The sequence below is a fragment of the Gigantopelta aegis genome, chromosome 9, assembly GCF_016097555.1.
Source record: "Gigantopelta aegis isolate Gae_Host chromosome 9, Gae_host_genome, whole genome shotgun sequence".
Lineage (NCBI taxonomy): Eukaryota > Metazoa > Mollusca > Gastropoda > Neomphalida > Peltospiridae > Gigantopelta > Gigantopelta aegis.
Window position 1 is genome coordinate 68,250,582 of NC_054707.1, and position 21,927 is coordinate 68,272,508.

Genomic DNA, 21,927 nt, shown 5'->3' on the forward strand with positions numbered 1-21,927 from the left:
ACATGTTCGTGTCTGTGCTGGAATGACGTCACCATGATATGTACTGCCTTTTCATAATGTCAAATTAATCTGAACTACAAAACAGTAAAACAAGGTCATAACCGTATCTCTGCACAATGCAAAGTCAAATGGGCATTTGACAAAATAATGTTTGATTCCATGACGGTCGATCTAATACATCGTCTAAAGGAGAACAGCTACTCCATAGGAGATCCACCCCTTCTGTAACGTCAAAAGAGGACTGCCACTCCCAGACTAGTTTACTAAATCCAAACTAGCACCTGATAGTTGAACTATGACACAAGGTTTTGTTTAATATTTCAATTATTTTATTTCTTTCAGAGTTATTCTAATAGCTGATGTGCAGCTTTCCTCTTGTGCCAACGATTACGTGGACATCACTTGGTCCTTCCAAGGTACAAACGTCCAGGTGGACGATTCACAGATTAACAACAGAAAGTACATCTTCAAACCTGGACAACTGCAACGTAAGAGAATAATAGACAATTGACCAGTTATTATTAAATATATGTACCAAGAAAATCAAACATATATATATATATATATATATATATATATATATATATATATATATATATATATATATATATATATATATATATATATATATATATGTACCACGCTTTGGTGTCGGTCCCTTTGATTTTACCTGTGGTGTATCCCATAGTTAGACCACGGGCGTGTCTGACCTAAATTTTAGCGATAAAATTACGCCTACAGGTCACATATAGTTCAGCAGGAAGTAAATTAGAACATTGTTTTAAAACGTAACACTTTCACTAACATTATTAATAAAGCTACAATATAAATCTGTAATGGGGGCGTTGTACAAGCTCGTTGACGGGTGTAATAGATCTCGGGCTACGCCCTCGATCATTACACCAGTCACTCAACGGCCGCGAAAACCGTGGTCTAACTAGACAAATCTCTCGGAAAAGGATGATGTAACTATAACATATATATATATATAATCTATATCTATATATATATATATATATGTTTGATTTTTAAAAATATTTTTTAACAAGAGACATCATTTTAACAAATAAAAAAGTGTTTCATTAGGGGCATATCCTTGTTAGCTCATATTAGCAAATTTATTATTCTATTAAAAATAGTGTACTATTATTTGACCAGTTTAGTTTATGATGTTGGCAAAACGGAATTTTCTATTAAACTTAATCAGTTGTGATACATCTGATTATTTCCCAATATATCACTGTTATTATTGATGTTATTTATTATTTTATTATTATCATTATCATTATCATTATTATTATTATTATTATTATTATTATTATTATTAAAGCAAATGATGAAGTGGTTGCAACTGTTGAAGTTGCTCTGAGGAGTGACCCATCAAAGAGCAACACAGCTGACATAACACTGCATACCACCACCACTCCTCTCAAAGCTGTAGTCAAAGGTATGTGTATCACAATCCTTACGTCTCTCTCTCTCTCTCTCTCTCTCTCTCTCTCTCTCTCTCTCTCTCTCTCTCTCTCTTCAAGTGAAACATATGGTTGCACTAATGATAACGAGTTATGTGGGAAGTAGCACCATTTTGTGTCTTGAGTCAATGTACAGCTAGTAAAACATATTAACATCCATTAAACCCCAGTCCAATGTTTCAGGTGGTAAGGAAAGAACTGTGGGAATAGACTATGGAAATGTTGCTTTTGATGGAAGTCTTTCTTACGATCCTGATGAAAGAAGCGCTGCATTAACTTACGAATGGTCTTGTCAGAAAATCACTGATCAGGTAGATCTAGGTTTAGTCATTACCATATACCTTCTGTCAATCTACCCATCAATCATCCATCTATCAGTTTATCCATCCATCCTTTCATATGTCAATCCGTATGTCCACCCAACCATCCATCTATCCATTTTCCTTCCATCCATCTATTCTTCTATTCATTCATTCATTCATTCATTCATACATACATACATACATACATACATGCATACATACATACATGTATACATACATACATACATGCATACATACATACATGTATACATACATACATACATACATACATACATACATTCTTCCATCCATCCGTGCATCCATATATCCATGCATCATCCATCCACCAATTCTTCCAAGCTATCCACCCATCATGTTCCTTTTATACTTCAGTTATGGTTATGACTTCTAAGTGGCTTAGAATGAGAAATTAGTATTTTTTAAAGAAATCTGTTTGAGAATTACTTTTCTGAAATTCCAAGTTAATAATTTCTCTGTGTTGAAGGCATATAAGAAAAATTCATGAATGCTTTCCAAAACAAGAAAATGTTTTATATGAGATACTTACAACTCTAACTCCAGTTAAAGTAACAAAATGTGTTGGAATGCAACTATTTTTGTGTTTCTGTAGGGTGAAGCCGGTTCCTGTTTGACAGGAAGTGATACCAAAGACAGATCAAAGCTACAGATCTCAATGTCTCAGTTAGAGTCCAATGCGCAGTATGATTTTAGTCTGCGAATCAGTCGAGATTTGGGAATGACCATCAAGACAGCTTCAACCATGGTCACTCTAAAGACACTGCCTGGAGCACCCCCTAAAGTAAGTAGCTGTTACAGTAACTGAACAAAAGCCTGGAATGTATTTGGTGTACTACGTTTATAAACATGTCATGACTGTGTTAAAATATCGTTTGTACAAAACCGAAAACAACAGTTTGATAAACAAATGTTTAGTAAGTTTAATTTCCTTTAATTTAGATCAATATATACATATGTATTTGCATGATGCAATTATTTAGATGATAATCAGAATTGTCCTTTACCAATACTATTGCTTTCTTTAACAACTTCAGGGAGTCAGGATATCAATCGTTAAAGATCTTAGTGTCAAAATTATACAGATCACTGTCTTGACCAGAGTTGTCTAAATAGCATGTTAAAACTTTACCTTGAACCTGAACTTATCTTACCTGGGCTAAAAATTATGTTTTCCCATCTATTATTGTAATGTGACAAAAACTGGTTCTGTGTAATAATGTTGTCATTATTCGTACAAAGCAAACTTGTTAGAAGGGTATTCCCCTATTTAAAATACACCAAAAAGGAATGCTATTTCATGTAATGGGTTGATTTTCAGTGGTTTCAACTTAAAATATGTTATTAATTTGCTTGACAGATTACAATGCGTGACTTGACTGAAGATGAAACACTTGATATATTTAAACCACCGATGATTTCCGCACAGATTGAAGCAAGCGAAGCTGTCACAGTAGCTTGGGAAGCAGAGGACAAAGCTGGTGAGTTTATACTAGAAACAATACAGAAAATAGTATGCTGTTTTCAGACGTATTTAAAAAAAAAAAACTTGGGAAAAGCTGCACTCTTGTAGATGAAATAGGAAGGATATATTAATAGGCTCAAAGAGTGGCAGTACTCCTAAAGATTAAACACTGGATAGTGGTTCATGCAGAATGTCAATCCTTCACATCTGAGGTGCTCAATTGCATTTTCAGGCCTAAAAACATAATGCACACCTCCCACTTGATGTTTGAAACGAATCTCCTTTTAACACCAGCTGGCCCGTGATTGAATATCATTATACTGATTCAAGGACTCTTCAGTGTGTGCTATTTATATGTGCAAGCTTTACTCCAGATTTATTATTCACCTGATATTTTCAAATGTGAAGGACTGGTATGCTGTCACAACGTTGTTAAAACTTCCTTTGGACTTTGTCTTGTACAGAAATATCAGCTTCAGTGTATCATTGATTTTGTTATTCAGATTTGTTAACTGTGTTGATAATAACTGAATTCTCAAACAAAATTATATATTCTATATTAATTTTGCCATTCTATTATCTTTTACATTTAAAATTTTGCAATCATAAGAATAAATAGATATCACTTAGTTCTGTGATATCTGTAACCCTTTTTGAAAAAGACCTTTAACCCTTTTTGAAAAAGGCCTTGAGGCTGAAAATTTAAATTACAGTGAGTTTATTTTAAAATTTAAATAATTGCAAAATCAGTCAGGTGACGTAAATAACAATAAGAGGTAACTCTCTTTTTTCTTGTATATTTTTTTGCACTCATTAATAAATCTGAATGATTAAAAATATCATCTATGCACAAAACATAATGTGAAGCATATGTTCACCACTAAAGTGCATATGCATCCCATTGGCGGCAGTCGTGAGCAGGGCCAGTAGCTATCCGATATTCACCAAAATAATACAGTTGTATGTAGGTCTAAATGTTCTTCAATAAAATGATGAAAACGTATACACAAGTACATCATATATATATATGTTTACATTGTTTTAACCTGAACATAATTAAATTTAGATATGTAACATCATCCATATATTGTGATGTCATATGTAATGTGATGTCACAAATACATCATATATGGTTACATTCTTTTAACATTGGTTTTTTTTTTTACTTACAGGTTATGCATATATAGACCTGTCTGCCTCAGAAAATGTGCTGAAGACGATTTTTGAAAAAACAGAAACCAACAACTACTTTGCTGCAATAAAACTTCAGCCAGGTGAATCTTTGTGAATTTACATGTCTCCTCTCTCATGTATTGTGAGTTGTAACAAACCAATCAATGATAACACATCTGATGGCTCTATGATGATTTACAATTGTATTTTAAAAAAACTAATCTGCAATCACACATGTATATATATTTAAAATATTTAAACATTTAAAATATATTATCTAGTTTACAATTAAATAGCTCTGAAGCTGGATGTTGTCAAGTATTTTAATAGCTAACAATGCACTTTTATGTGATTAGACTGGAGATAACAGTCAGGTCAAATTGCAGAAAGGCATGTCGTGATAAGAAATATAAACTGTAGGTACATACTAGCAGTTGTGCAGTCTGTATTCAGTTGCCTTTAAAGGTCAAGGTCATACAATATAAACAGAAAGGCAGACTCAAAATGTAGCCAAATATCAAGATATTTGATGTTATATATAAATTCCTTTTTAATAATGGATATTTCATTTATATAAAAATCTTAATATCCTGCAATTCCTGCAATTCTGTGATTGTTAGTGATTTACCGTTTGGCAATCAGCTGTAGTTACATCATAAAAACACTTAATAACATAACATGAATAACCATTAAGTGGTTCTAATCACCATCAATATAACACTTCTATTCTTCAGATGTGCTCAAAGCTGGTCAGGCCTATATGATCTGGTGTAGAGTACTGGATTCATCTGGTAAATTACTGTCCAGAAGTTCGGTAGACTTCAAAATGGCTCCCGGTGTTAGTGGCTGTGAAATGGTACAACCAGAACCATACACTGAACTATCACAGGTATGCTGTTAGTTTGTCAGTTAACAGCGATTTTGTCAGTTGATAAAACACATAAACAAACAATTCTGAATAGTCAATATGTAAATTGCAAATTTCTGTCGATGAAGCAACAGAATCTTATTACAATTAATGGAATGGACAGTAAGGGATTCTTACAGTTTGGTCAAGTCATCCTTGCAACTGGAATATTTGAGGTATTATCATAGATATTCAATGTTTTTTTTATGAGATTACTCCTGATGATACGATTAAATATCGTAGGCTTCATAAGTGGTGTGGATGCACAGGAGGGCACAGCCCCACATCAACTCTGAACCTATTATATTGCTCCACCCCCACCACTGTCGAAGGGCGAGTTTAATATATTACTGATCCCAATCTGTAGGTGGTGACTTCAAATGCCTAGGAATATTGTACATCGGAAAGAAAGGAAGGTTTTTAACGACTGCTTAGCTTAGTAACTGGTTTAACGTGTCCATATACCACTAGGGTTTCGAACATGCCTATCCCGAGTCTGGCCTCCAATAGGATCGGGAGTCTGACTCGGGACAGGGATAACCTTAGAAATAGGGGAAATTTTGAATATTAACGCCAAAAGTATAAAAAGGGGAGAGTTGGAGTTAAAAATTTTGGCTGCGCCCTTAAAGAAAAATATTAACATTCCTAACCTATATAAATGATTAATATAGTATATTTTCGGCGCAAATTTAGATGGGCTGGTCTAAAATTAATAATAATTATTAACCAATATTCATTAAGCCCATGGGAGGTTAAGAGGAAAGGGGCTGCCAATCATATTTTAAACATTGGTTTGACCAGGTGAGGGTCGGGAGGGAGGGGAGGCCGGCCCTACACAAAACCTAAGGCCGAACCGCCTACGCATATAGCCCCAAAGAATGCCCTAACTCCCGGCATCCCATCACCCCCACCCCCCACTGTGTCCAACCGCAGTTCAGTCCAATCCTGGCAGTCTACTAGTTGTTTAGGAAGTTATTATAACTTCCCAAACCGGCGTCACTTGAAGAGTGACGCCAAAGGGTTATAAGAGTTTAATCGCTGGTGCCACTAGGAGAGTGGCGCAAAACATCCAGCGATGATTAATTTAATCTTTCATTTTTTTAACGACTGCCGTCACTTCATGGGCGACTCATTTCAAGCAAAAGCAAGGAATCTTTAATAAGCATCATTCTACAGACAGGATAGTACATTCAATGGCCTATGTTACACTAGTTGTGGAGAGCTGGCTAGAAAAACAAATAGACCATTGGTGCCACCAACAAGGATCAGTTCTTGACTGACTGCACGTCATGTGACAACTTTGTCACTAAGTTATGTTCCACCCATTTATACGTTAGTGACATATTTAAGCAAAATGATTATAAGACATTCTTTAACCTAATAAAACACCTACAACACGTATTGTACATTATTTCAGACCACAGTGTCTGTGAAGAACTGCCAATCAGATACTGCCATGAGTTACCATCTGTCTACAGAGAACGAGGATAACGAGGAAGAGAGGGTTGGATCTAAGCAAGAAACAGGAGATTTTGAGTTGCCTCTGGGACCAAAACCCTCCAAAGACAATGGCAATATATTTGTTGTTTTGGTGAGCAATATATGATGTTGGAATGTTTATATACCTCAATTTTGGAATGAAAGAGTATGTAATTTTGTTTTTGTATTTCTAAGCAGTTTTCAATTTGAAGATGTATATCATTGTTAAACCAGTTTACATCATGAATTTCTCCTTCTCATTTCTGTAGTTTCGACTTTTGTTATCACTATAAACAATGATACTGGTTTAGTCAGAGGACCTAGCTTGTTTCAATACATTTCCAAACATTTATAAATTGATGCAACATTATGTAACAATAACATCATAACAAATCTAAAGTAGGTCTAATGTTATATATCTTGAATAGAAAAAGCTTGAATCAGCTATCACTCGGCACCATTTATAACATATTGTGCATTACACGAGAAGTGACTGATTTTGTTTTGACACTGTATTAATTGATTATTGTAATTGATTATTTACAAACAGGTGTGTCCAGCATTTGGAGGAGCTTGCCAGAGTGTGCGTAGTGCAATCGTGGCTGTCACAAAATTAGATGCATCTGCTCTAGAAAATAAGGCTACAGACGTTTTAAACAGTGTCGAACAGGACCTTAAAGAAGGTAGTGTTAGTGATTCTGCATTCCACAATTGTTCACGGTATTCATTGGGGAGGATGAGTAGTAACTTCTTTTATTAAGCTGTTTGAAGTAGGTTGATACAGCAGATGTGTATTGATTGTTCTAATATTTAGGAATTTTGGTAAAATAAAATATAACTGCTGAAAACAAGGTTACAATAATAAGATGATGAACCATCATTTACATTTCCTGTAGGTAAAAGGAACGAAATATTGCACAAAAAGGTTCCTGTTTAATATGTAACACAACATAATAATTGTTTACGAATATATCTATGTATAGCAATCACAAATTGTATAACATCGCGAAGCGGAGTAATTTTATACTAAATTTGTGACTGTTATACACTAATAAATTCATCACACAATGACAAACAATTCTTATAATTACAAACAACACATGTAAAATATATACTTAAATAAGTTTTTAACATCATCTTTTTTACCTGTTTTACGCAACGTCGTCGCATTTTACGTAATTAATAAAATTAAGGTTTTTTTGGCAGCGTCGTCCAATCATAATATAGTAAATCTTATAATGGTGGACAGTTTATAATTATATTATCATAAAAAGGCAAAATATGATTTTGACACAGTATTTCATGTTATATATTTTTAAAATGTATGATTGTGTTTTTGCTATTTCCTTTATATATTTGTCTACAACTAACAATAAAACCTCAGTTTATGCTTTGCAATATGTTATTGACATTTAGAACAATATTAAAACTGAAATTAGATGCAGAGATTTTAAATCGCTGAAAGAAAAAAAATATATATGTATTGCCTATTTATACAGTGGATTTAATCCTCTGTTTAATCCCACCGCAAGTTCTGTAACTACAGTAAATCTTTGTTTGACGCCTACATCTTCTGCCATTGTATCCTAAATTCCACAGATAACCCCATGAAGGGTCTTTTCCGACTGAAGATCTTCTTCCTCAGGCTGAGTTCGCAGGTGAACCAGCAGGGCCAGCGGAAACGAAGGGCAGCGTCCACAACGTTTCGAAACATAGCGAAGAGAATGATCGACTTGGCAGCAAAATCCCTGGAAACCGAATTGGACGAGGATAAAGGCAAGGACATCTTGGACACTCTCCGACCCATCCCGCCAGAAGACACAAGCGATGATGATTTTGAAAAAGTCGTCTGCCAGATGAGCTCAGTGGTCGATTTCAACCTCAACAAAACCGTCAAGATGCAGCCAAATGATATCAAAAACCTTCACAAGTGGATCAAGTCTGCTGGTGTGAGAAAGATCGCAGCCAGTAAGCTGTGTGGTTTGGAGGAAAAACTTCGCAAAGCTCAGAGGATAGGAATGCAGTTTGGAGAACGTCAGGATCTGAACTTAACTGATCGTCACACCAGGATTCTGAACTCGATCCCCACAGACAACCTGCCAACAAAGGATGGTGCTGATGCAGCTGTAGTTAGCTTTGGAAGAGCTGTGAGGAACATGTGAGTTCTTTTGTTGTGAGGCAGTTTGGAGAAAGAAAGGAGCATTTGTTTCTTAAAAGACAGCATATTTAAATTCACAGCTGTTAGATGTCTAACAAGTTATTATTTTAACAACTTGGTCTAAATAAAGAGAGGAAACCTGCTGCCACCACATAGGTTACTCTTACCATTTTAATATGCTCTTTCCCATAGACAAGAACACACCCATTACAGCATTTGATACACACGTTAGTTCCACCAAGAGCAGTCGACCCAATTAAAACAAAGGTACCATATCTTTTTCACATATAGTTTACACAAACTCGAACATAAAAAATCAAATGTTTATACTAAATGAGAATACAGTTGATAAATTTGAAGATTTCATGACCTTGGATTCTTGGTAGATTTTGGTTCACACTTAAGTGTCCAAACAATGGCTGAAAGATCGATATGGTATTATAAAAATTATAAAGCTGTGGTCTAGCTATAATGCTGTGGTCTAGATCAGAAGAACAAATTCAGGAACAAATTCAGGCCCATATATCTGTACAAAGCACTGTGCGTTAGTGGTTAGTCGTTAGTGAGAGAGAAGTCGGTGTAGTGGCCTACCAGTCATAAGTTCGATGGCTTAACCACTTGGAGGCTACACCACCGAGGCCTCAGGCGGGTAAAATATGTTATACCTGTTCAAGTTTATGTCCAAGGGCGACTTAGGTCAAGCAGTTCATTTGCGATGGTTACTTTAGTTGTTCTTTCTCTTTGTACATTTAGTTGTATTAAATAAATAAATGAACTGACAATGATATGTTTTGAAAAAAAAAAATTGCAAAAGAATCACTTAATGCTGTAATTGCAATTGAAAGTTTTATATTTATTGCAATAAAAAGATACTACATAAATCAAAATCAATTGGTATAAATATGCAAAAGATCACTACCACTTGAGAAGTATTACTGAATTGTTACATATAAGATTTTTCACTGGTTTGTTATTTAAGATCATACTTTTAGGGATCATTTCTATAGTATGCATTGCCAAGACGTCAAGTAACACTGACGAACGATCGAGACCACGAGGACGAGACACAGTCTTCCCTTCTGAGTGTGAAGCGGGTGAAGCGGGCTGGGAGTGTCGGCATTTTCTCGTTGACTCACTCCCGGTCATTGATGACCGTTCCTCTCTACCTTTTATGGGGAGTTGGATGAAGGGGAGGCATTCTGAGTGGCTCATCACCTTTTTAATAATCTAAAATAGAAGAATCCTGCACTGTACGGCATACAGTTCGTGACCACAAAGCAATTGTATATGGTAATGCTGACAAAAACACACAAAGACGTATTATGTAGGCCCCTAATTTAAAATAGTTCAAATGATGTTGTGACAATATTGTTACCAATTCATGTTGGTTTTGTTTGGGGTTTTTTGTTGGGTTGTTTGTTGTTGTTGGGGGTTGTTTTGTTTTGTTTTTTGGGGGTGGGGGGGGGGGGGGGGGTACATGTTCCATTCTTTGTCTGTGACAGACACAATTCTACTACTTCAACAGTGATATATTTGTCTGATTATTTCAGGTTTTCGAATGGTTCGCCTGTTACCATAGAGATGGAGAGTTTCAATGCTGATCAAAACCCGTACAGCACGCCTGCAGACAAGGAGAAGGAGAGAGGTAGTCCAGTCATCGCCATCACACTGGCTGATCCCACAACAGGTGACTTCTCTATCTCATCATTTTCATACTTACCTTTCTGTGACACATAATAGCAGACATGTTTTCTTATAACATCGTTGGTAACATTATTTTAATAGTTACCTTTCTTCGACTCCGTCATTGATTGTGTATGACTTCATATATCACTTCATTTCTCTGATCCCTCATTAGCTAATGATTATTGTAGGTAACTTCGTCTATTGCATCATATTTATGGACTTACGTTTCTTTGACACCGAACACCTCATGCATTTTATGTAACTTCATCTATCACATAATTTTCATTTATGTACCTTTCTTTGACCCTCATCAGCTGTTCTTTTTGTGACATCGTCTATCACATCATTCTGATCTACTTACCTTTCTTTGACATCAAATACCGTATAAATTTCTTGTGGTTTCATCTGTCACATCATTTTCAAATACTTACCTTTCTTTGACACAATGTCTATTTGTTTGTTTGTTTTGTTTGGCGACACCACCGGAGCACATTGATTAATTAATCATCGACTATTGGATGTCAAACATATTGTTATTCTGACTCGTAGTCATCGTAGGAAATCCGCTTCATTTTTCCTAATGCAGCCAGGAATCTTTTATAAGCACTTTCCCACATACAGGAAAACACATACCACGGCCTTTGTCCAGTTGTGATGCACTGGTTGGAACGAGAAAAAACAATCAGTTGACTGGGTCCACCGAGGTGGTTCGATCCTGCGACGCAAGCACCTCAAACAAGCACTCAACAGACTGAGCTAAATCCCGCCCACAAAATGTCTAAAGCATGTTGTCATTTATATGTATACTGTTATTATTGTTTATAGAGGAAATATATGTCTTAACCATGCTCTCTCTCTATATATATTTTATCATTGTTTATAGGTGAACCTTTGACCTCTATCAAAGATCTTACTGAACCAATCACGATCGAGATGCCAGTGACAAAGACACTACCTAACAAGGTGCTGGTGTGTCACTACTTCGACGAGGTCACCCAGCAGTGGTTGAAGGAAGGTTTGGTCACTGACTTGCAGACAGCAGACAAAGTGATCTGTAAGACAACTCATCTGACAGCCTTCGCTGCCTTCGCTAGTGATTCTGGTGAGTTCTTAGCTTGCTTACAAATCGGAGGACTAATCCACAAAGCTCTCTTAGGAAGTATTGCATCGTATTTGCAGTCGTTTTGCCTTGCACTGCGAAATCACAGAGTTCCGAGAATGTATCTATCACTAAGCTACATCTCACCACTAAAATAAGGGAAACCCATCTTATAGGCTATGAGATGGAACACAATCTTTATAAACTAGGGTCTGCGCCTTTAAGAAAGTTATCTATCACTAAGCTACATCTCATCACTAAAATAAGGGAAAACCCATCTTATAGGCTATGAGATAGAACACAATCTTTATAAACTAGGGTCTGCGCCTTTAAGAAAGTTATCTATCACTAAGCTACATCTCACCACTAAAATAAGGGAAAACCCATCTTATAGGCTATGAGATGGAACACAATCTTTATAAACTAGGGTCTGCGCCTTTAAGAAAGTTATCTATCACTAAGCTACATCTCACCACTAAAATAAGGGGAAACCCATCTTATAGGCTATGAGATGGAACACAATCTTTATAAACTACAACAGAACAAAATGGACATAAAACATGTCTAAAATATTTAGATTAAGGTATTTTTCAAGTATTCATTATATAAAAAAAAAACCAGGTTGGCATCCTGAACAAAATTGCAGAAACTAATTTGGTGACATTGGGTTGTGGTGGATAAGTGTGCATTATGATGTAACCGCTGCATTGGTACACTGTTTTCATGACCTCTTATATGCAAGCTTGCCCGAGGTGTGATTGGTCTTAAGGTTGATCACTCTTGGTGGCAGGGTTGAGTTTGTTCTATCCGAACCAATTTTCCATAAGTGGTACACCAAATGCTGTGGTATATGTTGTCCTGGCAGTGGGAATGTGTATATGAAAGATCCCTCTCTGATTTTTGGTAGGTATAGTCTATGTGGAAGAAACAGCATTTCATATTCCACTCATTAGCTAGACCAAGTGTCCTGAACTAAACATTGGCCATAGTTTAAACAAAAAGGCAATATTATGACTTGACGGTATTGTAACGGATGATGTATTTTAAATGCTCAATATTTTCTTGTAGAAAACTCACCTGAAGATCAAAACATGATGCCAATGATTGCTGGAGCAGTGGCTGGTGTTGGTCTTGTGGTCATCATCGTCCTCGCAGTCATTCTTTACAAGAGAAGTAAACGAAGAAGGAACCTTAAATCCTCGAGGTAATTTATTATACACGGAAGCATCATGAAATATGTCGGGTATTACGGCTCATTTACTGCACATTACAGCTTCTTGCTGACATTGTCAATACTGCCGAATCCAGGGTGTTTCTGGTCATCCTCATAGTTGTATTAGTCTTAGGAGTCCAGGATATATACTGAACCACGAAATAATGCTAATTATAATTTAGTTTCCTTTAAAATCATTCACTTGGAATTTCATTAGTTTTATGTCTCTTAAAATTATCAGTGACTTGTGAACATTTTAGGCCAATTTTGTCAGTCTCTTTACCAAATTAATTGTATCATGAAAAAATATCGAATTTGTAAATGTATTGTATTTGAAACAGTAAAGGTACCTAGGTTCAATAACTTTAATAACAGCATCAGTTCATATTAAAAGTATTTTATTACAACTGGGTGTTTTTCGGGGAAGGAGGGATGTGTTGAACTTTTAAACATAAAACATGTTGTTGTTGTTTTTTTCTTGCTAAAGGTTTCTGCTTAATTCTAGCTGTTTTGTCGGCGAATCCAGCTGATTTTATTAGTAATTTCACAGTAAGTATTTTCTCTTTTTAGAACATCCGTGGTGACTCCAATCGGCCACAACATCTAGTCAAATGAATGCCGACATCGAGATTTTCTCATATGCAACATTGTGATTCTGCTTTTAACCAATGGACATTTTAATTTAATTTATTATATTTAAAATCTATATTTCACTTGCCACAAATGTATAACAGTTGTATTCCACAAGTCACATATATTTAATTACTACAAGTGATACTATTGTTATATACTGGAATTTCATTTGTTAGATACATGTTGATCCCATTATAACATACAGTACCAAACAGTGTTTTTTGTGTTTGCACCCCTCCCAGGTAACTTTCTTGATCCTTCCATGCATCATCTTCATTCTGCATGAAGTAGGTAAAAAAGATATATTTTTAAATAATGGCAGTCATATTTGCAGCATGGTTACCATGGACACAAATGTTTAAAATGGTTATCAGATAATTCAATACCTCTCATTTAATTACACCTCATAAACTGACAACAAGCTTTGTGATAAGCTTGGCCATTATTTTGTTTTCGTGAAGTCTGTATGAAAATGAGAGGTCATAGTTTTTATTACATGTTAAATTATTGTTGAATTGCAATTTATTTATTATGAGGTTAACAATATGTGTAATATATAGTAAGAAACTACACTAGCAATTTCAAAATTGTTAAATCTATAAAGATTTTGAAGATATGCATTTATGTCCTCTAACTTCTGTGATATATTTTGTCCATTTTATTACCCTGTAGAGAATGCCAATGTTGTAATGGTAAATCTGTCCATTGTTTTACCCCTAGCCAGCATCAGTACTGGGGTATGAATCCGTCCATATTAATAAACTATGATCTTGTTTCTGTGAACTGTTCTGTAGTTTCTGTATTTTGTTTAGATGTGCAATACTATGACTATTATTTATTGTGTTACTCGTAAGTTACTAAAAACAGTACTTAATTTTTAAACATTAACAATATTGATGTTAATCGTTTTAAGTGTTGTTAAAATCAGGAACTCTTTTTCAGAAACTATTAATACTTGCAATGACTTAAAGCAGTAACACATTAAATAAGTAAATATCGTATAATTAAAACTATATAGTAATTTTGTAGGTTTTTTAAATAGTAATTATGATATATATGTTGTTTCATAAATACAGGGTGGTTTATTGATATTGTGTTTGTAATGTGATTGTAAATTGCAAGAAGTGATAAAATTACAACTTGTATTACCAGTAATTTGTTATAATTTGGCCAGGTGAATATACCCAATACTCAAGGAAGGAAGGAAGGAAGGAAGGAAGGAAGGAAGTGTTTTATTTAACGACGCACAAATGACACATTTTTACATTGGTGATAACATACAAATCGTACAAGAAATTATTAATGTATTTTTGTCAATATTAGCAATAGAAAAGGTTTTATGATATAATATGCCCGGTATATATACTACAAGTCACAACGGTATTTTAATCAACCTTATAGACATGTTATATATTTTAGTTTTGGTAAATTGCTTTAAATGTGTTGTTGTAGACTTTAGATACAAGGGCTTTTCCAATAGTAAAATATCTGATATTAAATGAAAAGTAGTTTCAGTAACTAAAAAGGCTATAATACAGTTTTAAAAAGATGTTTACGACGTGACATAATACTACATGTAGAAGTAACAAAAAATATTTTTAGTATGTATTAAAATATTTTAAAGAAATTAATAGAGCATCTCAAACAATTATAAACAAATCATGAGTTGCATATTTAATAATCACCTCAATGAAAGGCTCTAGAGAAGCCATTGTTGTTATTTAAAATAAATGTATTTTATTTATATATATGTTACTATGCATATATTAGTTATAATAACGGTTCACCTGAAATGCTAAATGTTAGATGTATTTTAGTTTTCTATTTCAATGACCTTCAATGACAGTGATTCTGAATGAAGAATGAAGCACACTACCATATCCATCTGCATGGAAAGAATGAATGGATGTTTAACCACACGCCAGAACAAATTATACACTGGCTATCTGGTGTCACAGAATGGTAAACATCTGCTTTTATTATGAAAACGTGTTACAGACCACACCTATATAACTCTGATCGGGATTCTAAACAGGATTAAAATATATACATTTTCCAATTGTTGGGGATGTTCCAGAATTGAATTACTAGTAATGCAGCTGGAAACAATTTTTAACATTGACAAAAACAATAAATATATTTGAAAAAGATCTTTCAACCCCAGATTGGCAAGCTAAAACATTTGGAAATCTATCATCACATGTAGCCCATAATTAATCGGTGAAAGGTTTTCTGTTTTGTTATACATTTCAATAATAATAATAAAAAAAACAAAAACAAAAACAATGGTCTTATCTTCAAAAATACATTCTATGCAGATGGGATGAATAGTGTACTGACCTCTGATTGATCTAGTTTTTGTATTTACAATAGACTTTTGTGTTCAAATGCTACCTTCAAATGCAGTATGACAGTGTATTACCCCAATGGTCACTATCATTACAGAATTAGTGTTATGCCATTTGAATGGTTACTAACTGTTACAACACTGTCCAAAACTCATGTTGCTAGTAAATATTGTTAGTACATGTACATGTGTATATAGTTTTGCAAAAATGCAGTATTTTGACATACAAACTATAGATCTATTATCACCGTATTTCCAGTGCCAGAAGGCAACTGAGCCGTCAATAAATTGCAAAAGTGGGGATGAAATCACACGATAGTACAAACTTTAACAAATATCATATATCCACTGCTGGAATGCTTATATCCTTAATTAACTGAATTGTTAATCACATGATAATGTAAAACTAGTTACTACACTTTATTGTCAATAATAAATTCCTTCTTAACAAAACAAACTCCAGGCAATTAAGTTTACAATACAATTGCACAATACTAGATTATTTAGAAGATTCAGTTCCTTGTGTTTTGGTTCCAGTATATCCTTGTTTTTAACAAGACAAAGAACATTTTAGTATGTAAACTGTCATTTAAAAAAGTCGTATTTTCTAATACTTCCACTCCTATACTCCATGGCAGTGTTTGTCATTTTGGTTTGTTGATCAAAATAATTATTGAGTCACATAACAGAAGGAGAGCATTACATACATAACGACCTTGGAAGTAAAAACTAGAGTCACCATTTAGCAATTGTATTGTTTCACCAGACCGTGAAATAACAAATGTATGCATACAAATGTGGTCTATTTTTATATCAAGCTTACCTGATGGCTCCTTCTTTACATATTGTTGTTTTGTTTCATTCTTTATCTTTAATAAAATGTTTATTTCTGAAACATGTGTTGTTTTTTCTTCAATTATTTGTATCAGAAAAGCTTTATTTGATATACGTGTATATAGAATACAGGGCCTTAGCTAGCGGGAGGGGGGGGGGGGGGCAGTCTTACATATCAAAAACTGGTATGTAATAAACATGCATATTGATTTTAAAAATATGTAATGGATTGAACTTTGATATAGTTTATAACTCTCAACAAGATGGGAGTATCTGAATTATCTTTACATTTACACCAATAAAGATGATAATCCATAAGATATTTATGCAGTCATATCTCTGTACAATACAGTCCTTGAGACGTACGTTGTGTAAACAACCATGTGTTATAAAAAAATAACGCATGGTGTTCTCACCAACGGGTGTGTAAGAAATACATTTTATACAGAGGGTTATCTCTCAGTGGCGGATCCAGCGTCAAATCGAGCAGGGGTCACAATGAGACAGTGATGCTGGCGATGGAGAAGTGGGTGATAAGTTTGCAATTTTTAAAAATATAAAACTGGCAGGGACGGATGCAGTTTTTTTTGTTTTTAATGCAGTCGGTGGAACGCTTAAGAGGCATCTACAGTATTCAAAAGTAAGCCATAACATGTAATCATTCACAGAAATATTAAGGTGAGCATTGTAGAGATGTTCCCCGCTGAAAACCAATAAATGCATTATTTTTATCAGGACACTTCGAATTTGGGGGTGGGGTGATGCGCCTCCAACACACTGCTTGCAGTCCTTCGGGGGCAGTTCTTATGCTTAAACTGATGCAACAAACTGAACTGAACTGAACAAACCTAGCGAATATTTCTTCTATTCTTTATTAAAATGTGTAGGCGTAGCCGGTGTGTGTGTGTGTGGGGGGGGGGGGGGGGGGGGTGAGCATGGGGGGCAATATCTGTCACGCCATAAAACGATTCGTTGATAGTGTGGATTCCTTCCAATGTGGATGCCCCTCCACAATATAAAATATTACTGACTACACCAATGTCTACGCACCGCACCTTCTAATTCATCGGCCCTTATAAAGAAGAAATTAAACAATCAACCACTTAGCCTACCTTTATTGGTATATCCGCCCAACATTTGCAGGGAATATTGGAACAGAACAGCACACTAAGCTTACCTAGATATCATCATTAGGTAGTATTCTCTATTCCCAGATATTTTATATTTATACACATTTAAATTAAATATAATTATAAATGGCAAACAGCGATCTTTTTAAATTAAATTATATTCAGACGAATGTGCGTATTTACCGTTTTGACAACAATAAATATATTAAAACGGCAAAGCATTGTTGACGTCACGTCAAAGGAATGTTCACGTTTTTAATGATAACGGCTTCGTAACTTAACGGGAAATGTTAAAAATGCCATTGAAATGTCACCTCTTGCACCTTCCGACTGGATTCGCGTCTGACCGGGAATAAAAGTAGCGCAGAACTATATGTACAGTAATAATCCATTGTCCATCACCGGCAGTGCATACAAAATATTCGTGCACGAAATAGCAGCCAGTCCTTTGTCAAGGAAGGAAATGTTTTATTTAACGACGCACTCAACACATTTTATTTACGGTTATATGGCGTCAGACATATGGTTAAGGACCACACAGATATTGAGAGAGGAAACCCGCTGTCGCCACTTCATGGGCTATCGATTAGCAGCAAGGGATATTTTATATGCACCATCCCATAGACAGGATAGCACATACCACGGCCTTTGATATACCAGTCGTGGTGCACTGGCTGGAACGAGAAATAGCCCAATGGGCCCACCGACGGGGATCGATCTCACACCGAGCGCGCATCGAGCGAGCGCTGTATCACTGGGCTACGTCCCGCCCCCTTCCTTTGTCAAATTCAAAATGCAAGAATTTTTTATTTTTTTGTGGTCATTATGCAGCTCTAAATCAATGTATCTCAAAGGAGGCGGGATGTAGGCCAGTGGTAAAGCGCTCGCTTGATGCGCGGTCGGTTTGGGATTGATCCCCGTCAGTGGGCTTATTGGGCTATTTCTCATTTGGTATATCAAAGGTGGTGGTATGTGCTATCCTGTCTGTGGGATATAAAAGTGCATATAAAAGATCCATTTGCTGCATTAGACAAAATGTAACGTATTTCCTCCGATGACTATGTCAAAATTACCAAATGGTTGACATCCAATAACCGATGAATGATGAATCAGTGCTCTAGTGGTGTCGTTAAACAAACCAAACTTTATGTATCTCAAAGCTGCAATCTTAGAGTTTATATATTTTATTTAACCATTTATAAAATAAACCATGCCGTTTCGTTTACATAGGCGAGAGTCCATTATTTGTTATGAAAAGTAAAGTAAAGTTTGTTTTATTTAACGACGCCACAAGAGCACATTGATTTTTAATCTTATCATCGGCTATTGGACGTCAAACATATCGTCACCATCATAACCAAAATGACTAACTCAGAGTGGGTCATTTACTATAAATAAAATTGACGTAGTTTGGAATTGGTCAAAAGCAGGTGGAGATATCCCAAGCGAAAACTATTTGCCCAAGTCATCTTTTTAGATAGGCGTTTCGCTTCGGCAAACGACATACTGCCTAAGTCATTTTTGAACTACGTTTAGAAATCAAAATGTCTGTCTGGAGAAACAAACTGTAGAAGGATGGAAACTGCCTAATGCATTAAACTTGTTTGTGTGACACCTTTTCGTTCATATATCTAACTTGAATGGATATACAGACATTTACATAAGTGATGTTAAGTTAATACGTGACAATTTTTTTCAAAGTATTTTTGTTTACATTGCCTAAATGATATGATCCATAAAACATTAAAACGAGTTAGGCATTTTTTCTTTGCGGCCCCTACCTTTTTGACACACGTTGTAGGCCTAATGTATTTAGGCGCGTGTGCAGACATTTATGCCGGGGGAGTGGCCTAGACAATCATTGCTTAGTGAAGGTTTTTTTGTGTGTGTGGGTTGTTTTTTGTTGTTTTTGTTTTTGTTTTTTTTGGGGGGGGGGGGGGGGGGGGGGGGGTCATATTTTTTGTCATCTATAACTGTTGCAATAATGAATCATGAAACAATCATATACCACTTTTAGCAACACCAGTTGATGCATTTGGAGTCCCAATGTCTGTGTCACCTTTACCTGTTACAATAATATTCACAGGCTTCAAAAACTACAATACAAACCCTTGCAGATTCACCCACAATGACATAACATGTGAGCAACTGTTTAAAAAACAAATACCAATTGCAAATAGAAAGTTTGAAGACCTTCAGTACATCAAAAAAGTGTTGCCACCTATTGTACACACATTTTACGATAAACTACCTCATCTGTAATAAATCCATTTCATTGATAATGCCTATAGTCCTGCAAACAGAGCCATAACAGTGGCTTAGTTTTTGAGTAGGTGGTAACGAAAAGATAACATTTGTCCTCATGGCTAGAAATTACCATTGGGGTGTTGTGAATATGAAACCACTTGATGACAGCGTCAAAAATGTGTGCAAAAAACAAAATAGGGGTAATTTTTCAAGATGACGTATGTTTCAGAATTTAACATCCATAACTCGGTGGCTGTTCCAGACAGGAATGAGTTTTTTGTGTGTGTCAAACCCTATGTTTTTATGGTCATGGAACATGAATATAATATTTGTAAGATGTTTTGGTGTAAATTTTACCCACATTAAAAAAAACCACATAAATAATTCCCAACAAATAATGGGTTATTTCCTATGTAAAAATGTAGAAAAATGGCCCTCCCTTGTTTTTCACGAGCTATATATTCAGTCCCATTTCCATCCTGTCTGCATTAGTTACCAAACCAAGGAACTCTACTTAAACATAAGCCCATACAGAATGACAAAAAAACCCACCCCGCAACCATGTGTTTTGTAAGTAAGTCTCCTGATCCATCAACGTGATGTTTGCCGCATCCGTTCCTTGATGGACCTGAACATCCATCCCCCTCCCACCTCACGCGATCATCCAACCTAAGAAGGTATGAAATATTTTCCGACATACTGACATGTGCTAAACACCACTCTTTACCAATCCAACTGTTTGAGAGACTAACTGGCCAACATTCAGTACCACACGTTTGCTACTGATGTTGACCACACATATCGTCGCTCGATCCCCCGCAGCATGAAATATGTGTGGCATAGCAGGATCACTAACAACAACATGTTTTCCACGACAGGCTCCATCATGAACTCAATCATTGGCAAACTCACAATGCACCGAAACCGAACAGTCGAATACGGCAGATACCCAACCTCTTCTGCCACTGTTACTTTTTCCAATCAAAGTATTGAGATAACTTGCTCTTCTGTGGTCAACATACCCTTGTACAAGTCTAATGTCGCTCCACAAGCACTAAAATTGAGATCCCACAGTATATTGTTCTTGATGGGTATCATGTACAACCAATTCTCAGAGCCCCTCCCTACCAAGGTCAACCGGACAAGGTCTACAATGGTCTCCTCCATTCATGATCGGCCATATTAACCAAATCATCTTTGGTTTTACTTTCAGTGCCATATTGTATCCGCTGTCTACTCTGGACTCAACCTAGCACCCAGTGCATGCACCGAAGACCTGTGGCCAATACTCATCAATAGTTTAGGCCTGATGATTGGTGCACACAGTTGAATCCGTAGAACTGTCGACCTCTGAACATCCAGTTTCTCCATCCCCTCTCTCCTGGACAAACCTCAGTGAGTCCTACAACCTGTAGACTGGGATGTGCAACCGCCTCTGTCCTTACATTTACCGTCTGTAGCTATCACATCACGGACACCGCCCACCACAGAGCTGTCCCTAATATCCCCTTGCCCCCAACAGAGGCTTCCCATGGTCCCGCGGCTCTATATCTACAATGAACCACCCCTGTTAAAAATAGTCTTTCTTCAGCCAAATCACTCGAGGAAAGCTGTCGACCACGCCTCTAGTGATTCACGAACATGTACCAGCTCATACGACGACACGGTTTGTAAAGGCGGCTCTGCGAAACTGGATTCGAGTTGTTGTACCCAGCCTACCCCGGCTATGTTCTCCCAAGACTATAC

The 21,927-nt window shown here is 35.9% G+C and overlaps 1 protein-coding gene, 1 long non-coding RNA gene and 1 pseudogene across 3 annotated transcripts in view; 2 read left to right on the plus strand and 1 right to left on the minus strand.

Moving 5' to 3' along the window:
* Positions 1 to 16,865, plus strand: part of LOC121381825 — a 57,039-nt gene extending 40,174 nt beyond the window's left edge. Inside the window, exons 30-43 of the mRNA XM_041511187.1 lie at positions 343 to 488; positions 1,331 to 1,447; positions 1,656 to 1,783; positions 2,406 to 2,594; positions 3,171 to 3,291; positions 4,448 to 4,549; positions 5,183 to 5,337; positions 6,773 to 6,946; positions 7,385 to 7,517; positions 8,434 to 8,992; positions 10,543 to 10,679; positions 11,562 to 11,780; positions 12,846 to 12,981; positions 13,561 to 16,865. Coding sequence (XP_041367121.1) covers positions 343 to 488; positions 1,331 to 1,447; positions 1,656 to 1,783; positions 2,406 to 2,594; positions 3,171 to 3,291; positions 4,448 to 4,549; positions 5,183 to 5,337; positions 6,773 to 6,946; positions 7,385 to 7,517; positions 8,434 to 8,992; positions 10,543 to 10,679; positions 11,562 to 11,780; positions 12,846 to 12,981; positions 13,561 to 13,597 — 2,353 coding nt within the window. The 3' untranslated portion in view covers positions 13,598 to 16,865. The remainder of the gene's footprint in view (positions 1 to 342; positions 489 to 1,330; positions 1,448 to 1,655; positions 1,784 to 2,405; positions 2,595 to 3,170; positions 3,292 to 4,447; positions 4,550 to 5,182; positions 5,338 to 6,772; positions 6,947 to 7,384; positions 7,518 to 8,433; positions 8,993 to 10,542; positions 10,680 to 11,561; positions 11,781 to 12,845; positions 12,982 to 13,560) is intronic.
* On the minus strand, positions 365 to 18,173 carry LOC121381826. Of its 2 annotated transcripts, XR_005959084.1 has the most exons (4): positions 17,982 to 18,173; positions 12,855 to 12,937; positions 9,979 to 10,219; positions 365 to 481 (listed from the first exon to the last, which is right to left on the minus strand). It is a non-coding gene; the product is annotated as an uncharacterized LOC121381826 (long non-coding RNA). The 2 variants fall into 2 exon arrangements; XR_005959083.1 differs by lacking the exon at positions 365 to 481 and having other exon boundaries at positions 9,001 to 10,219; positions 17,982 to 18,171.
* LOC121382395 lies at positions 9,969 to 10,200 on the plus strand (annotated as a pseudogene).
* Positions 18,174 to 21,927: the final 3,754 nt, after the last annotated feature.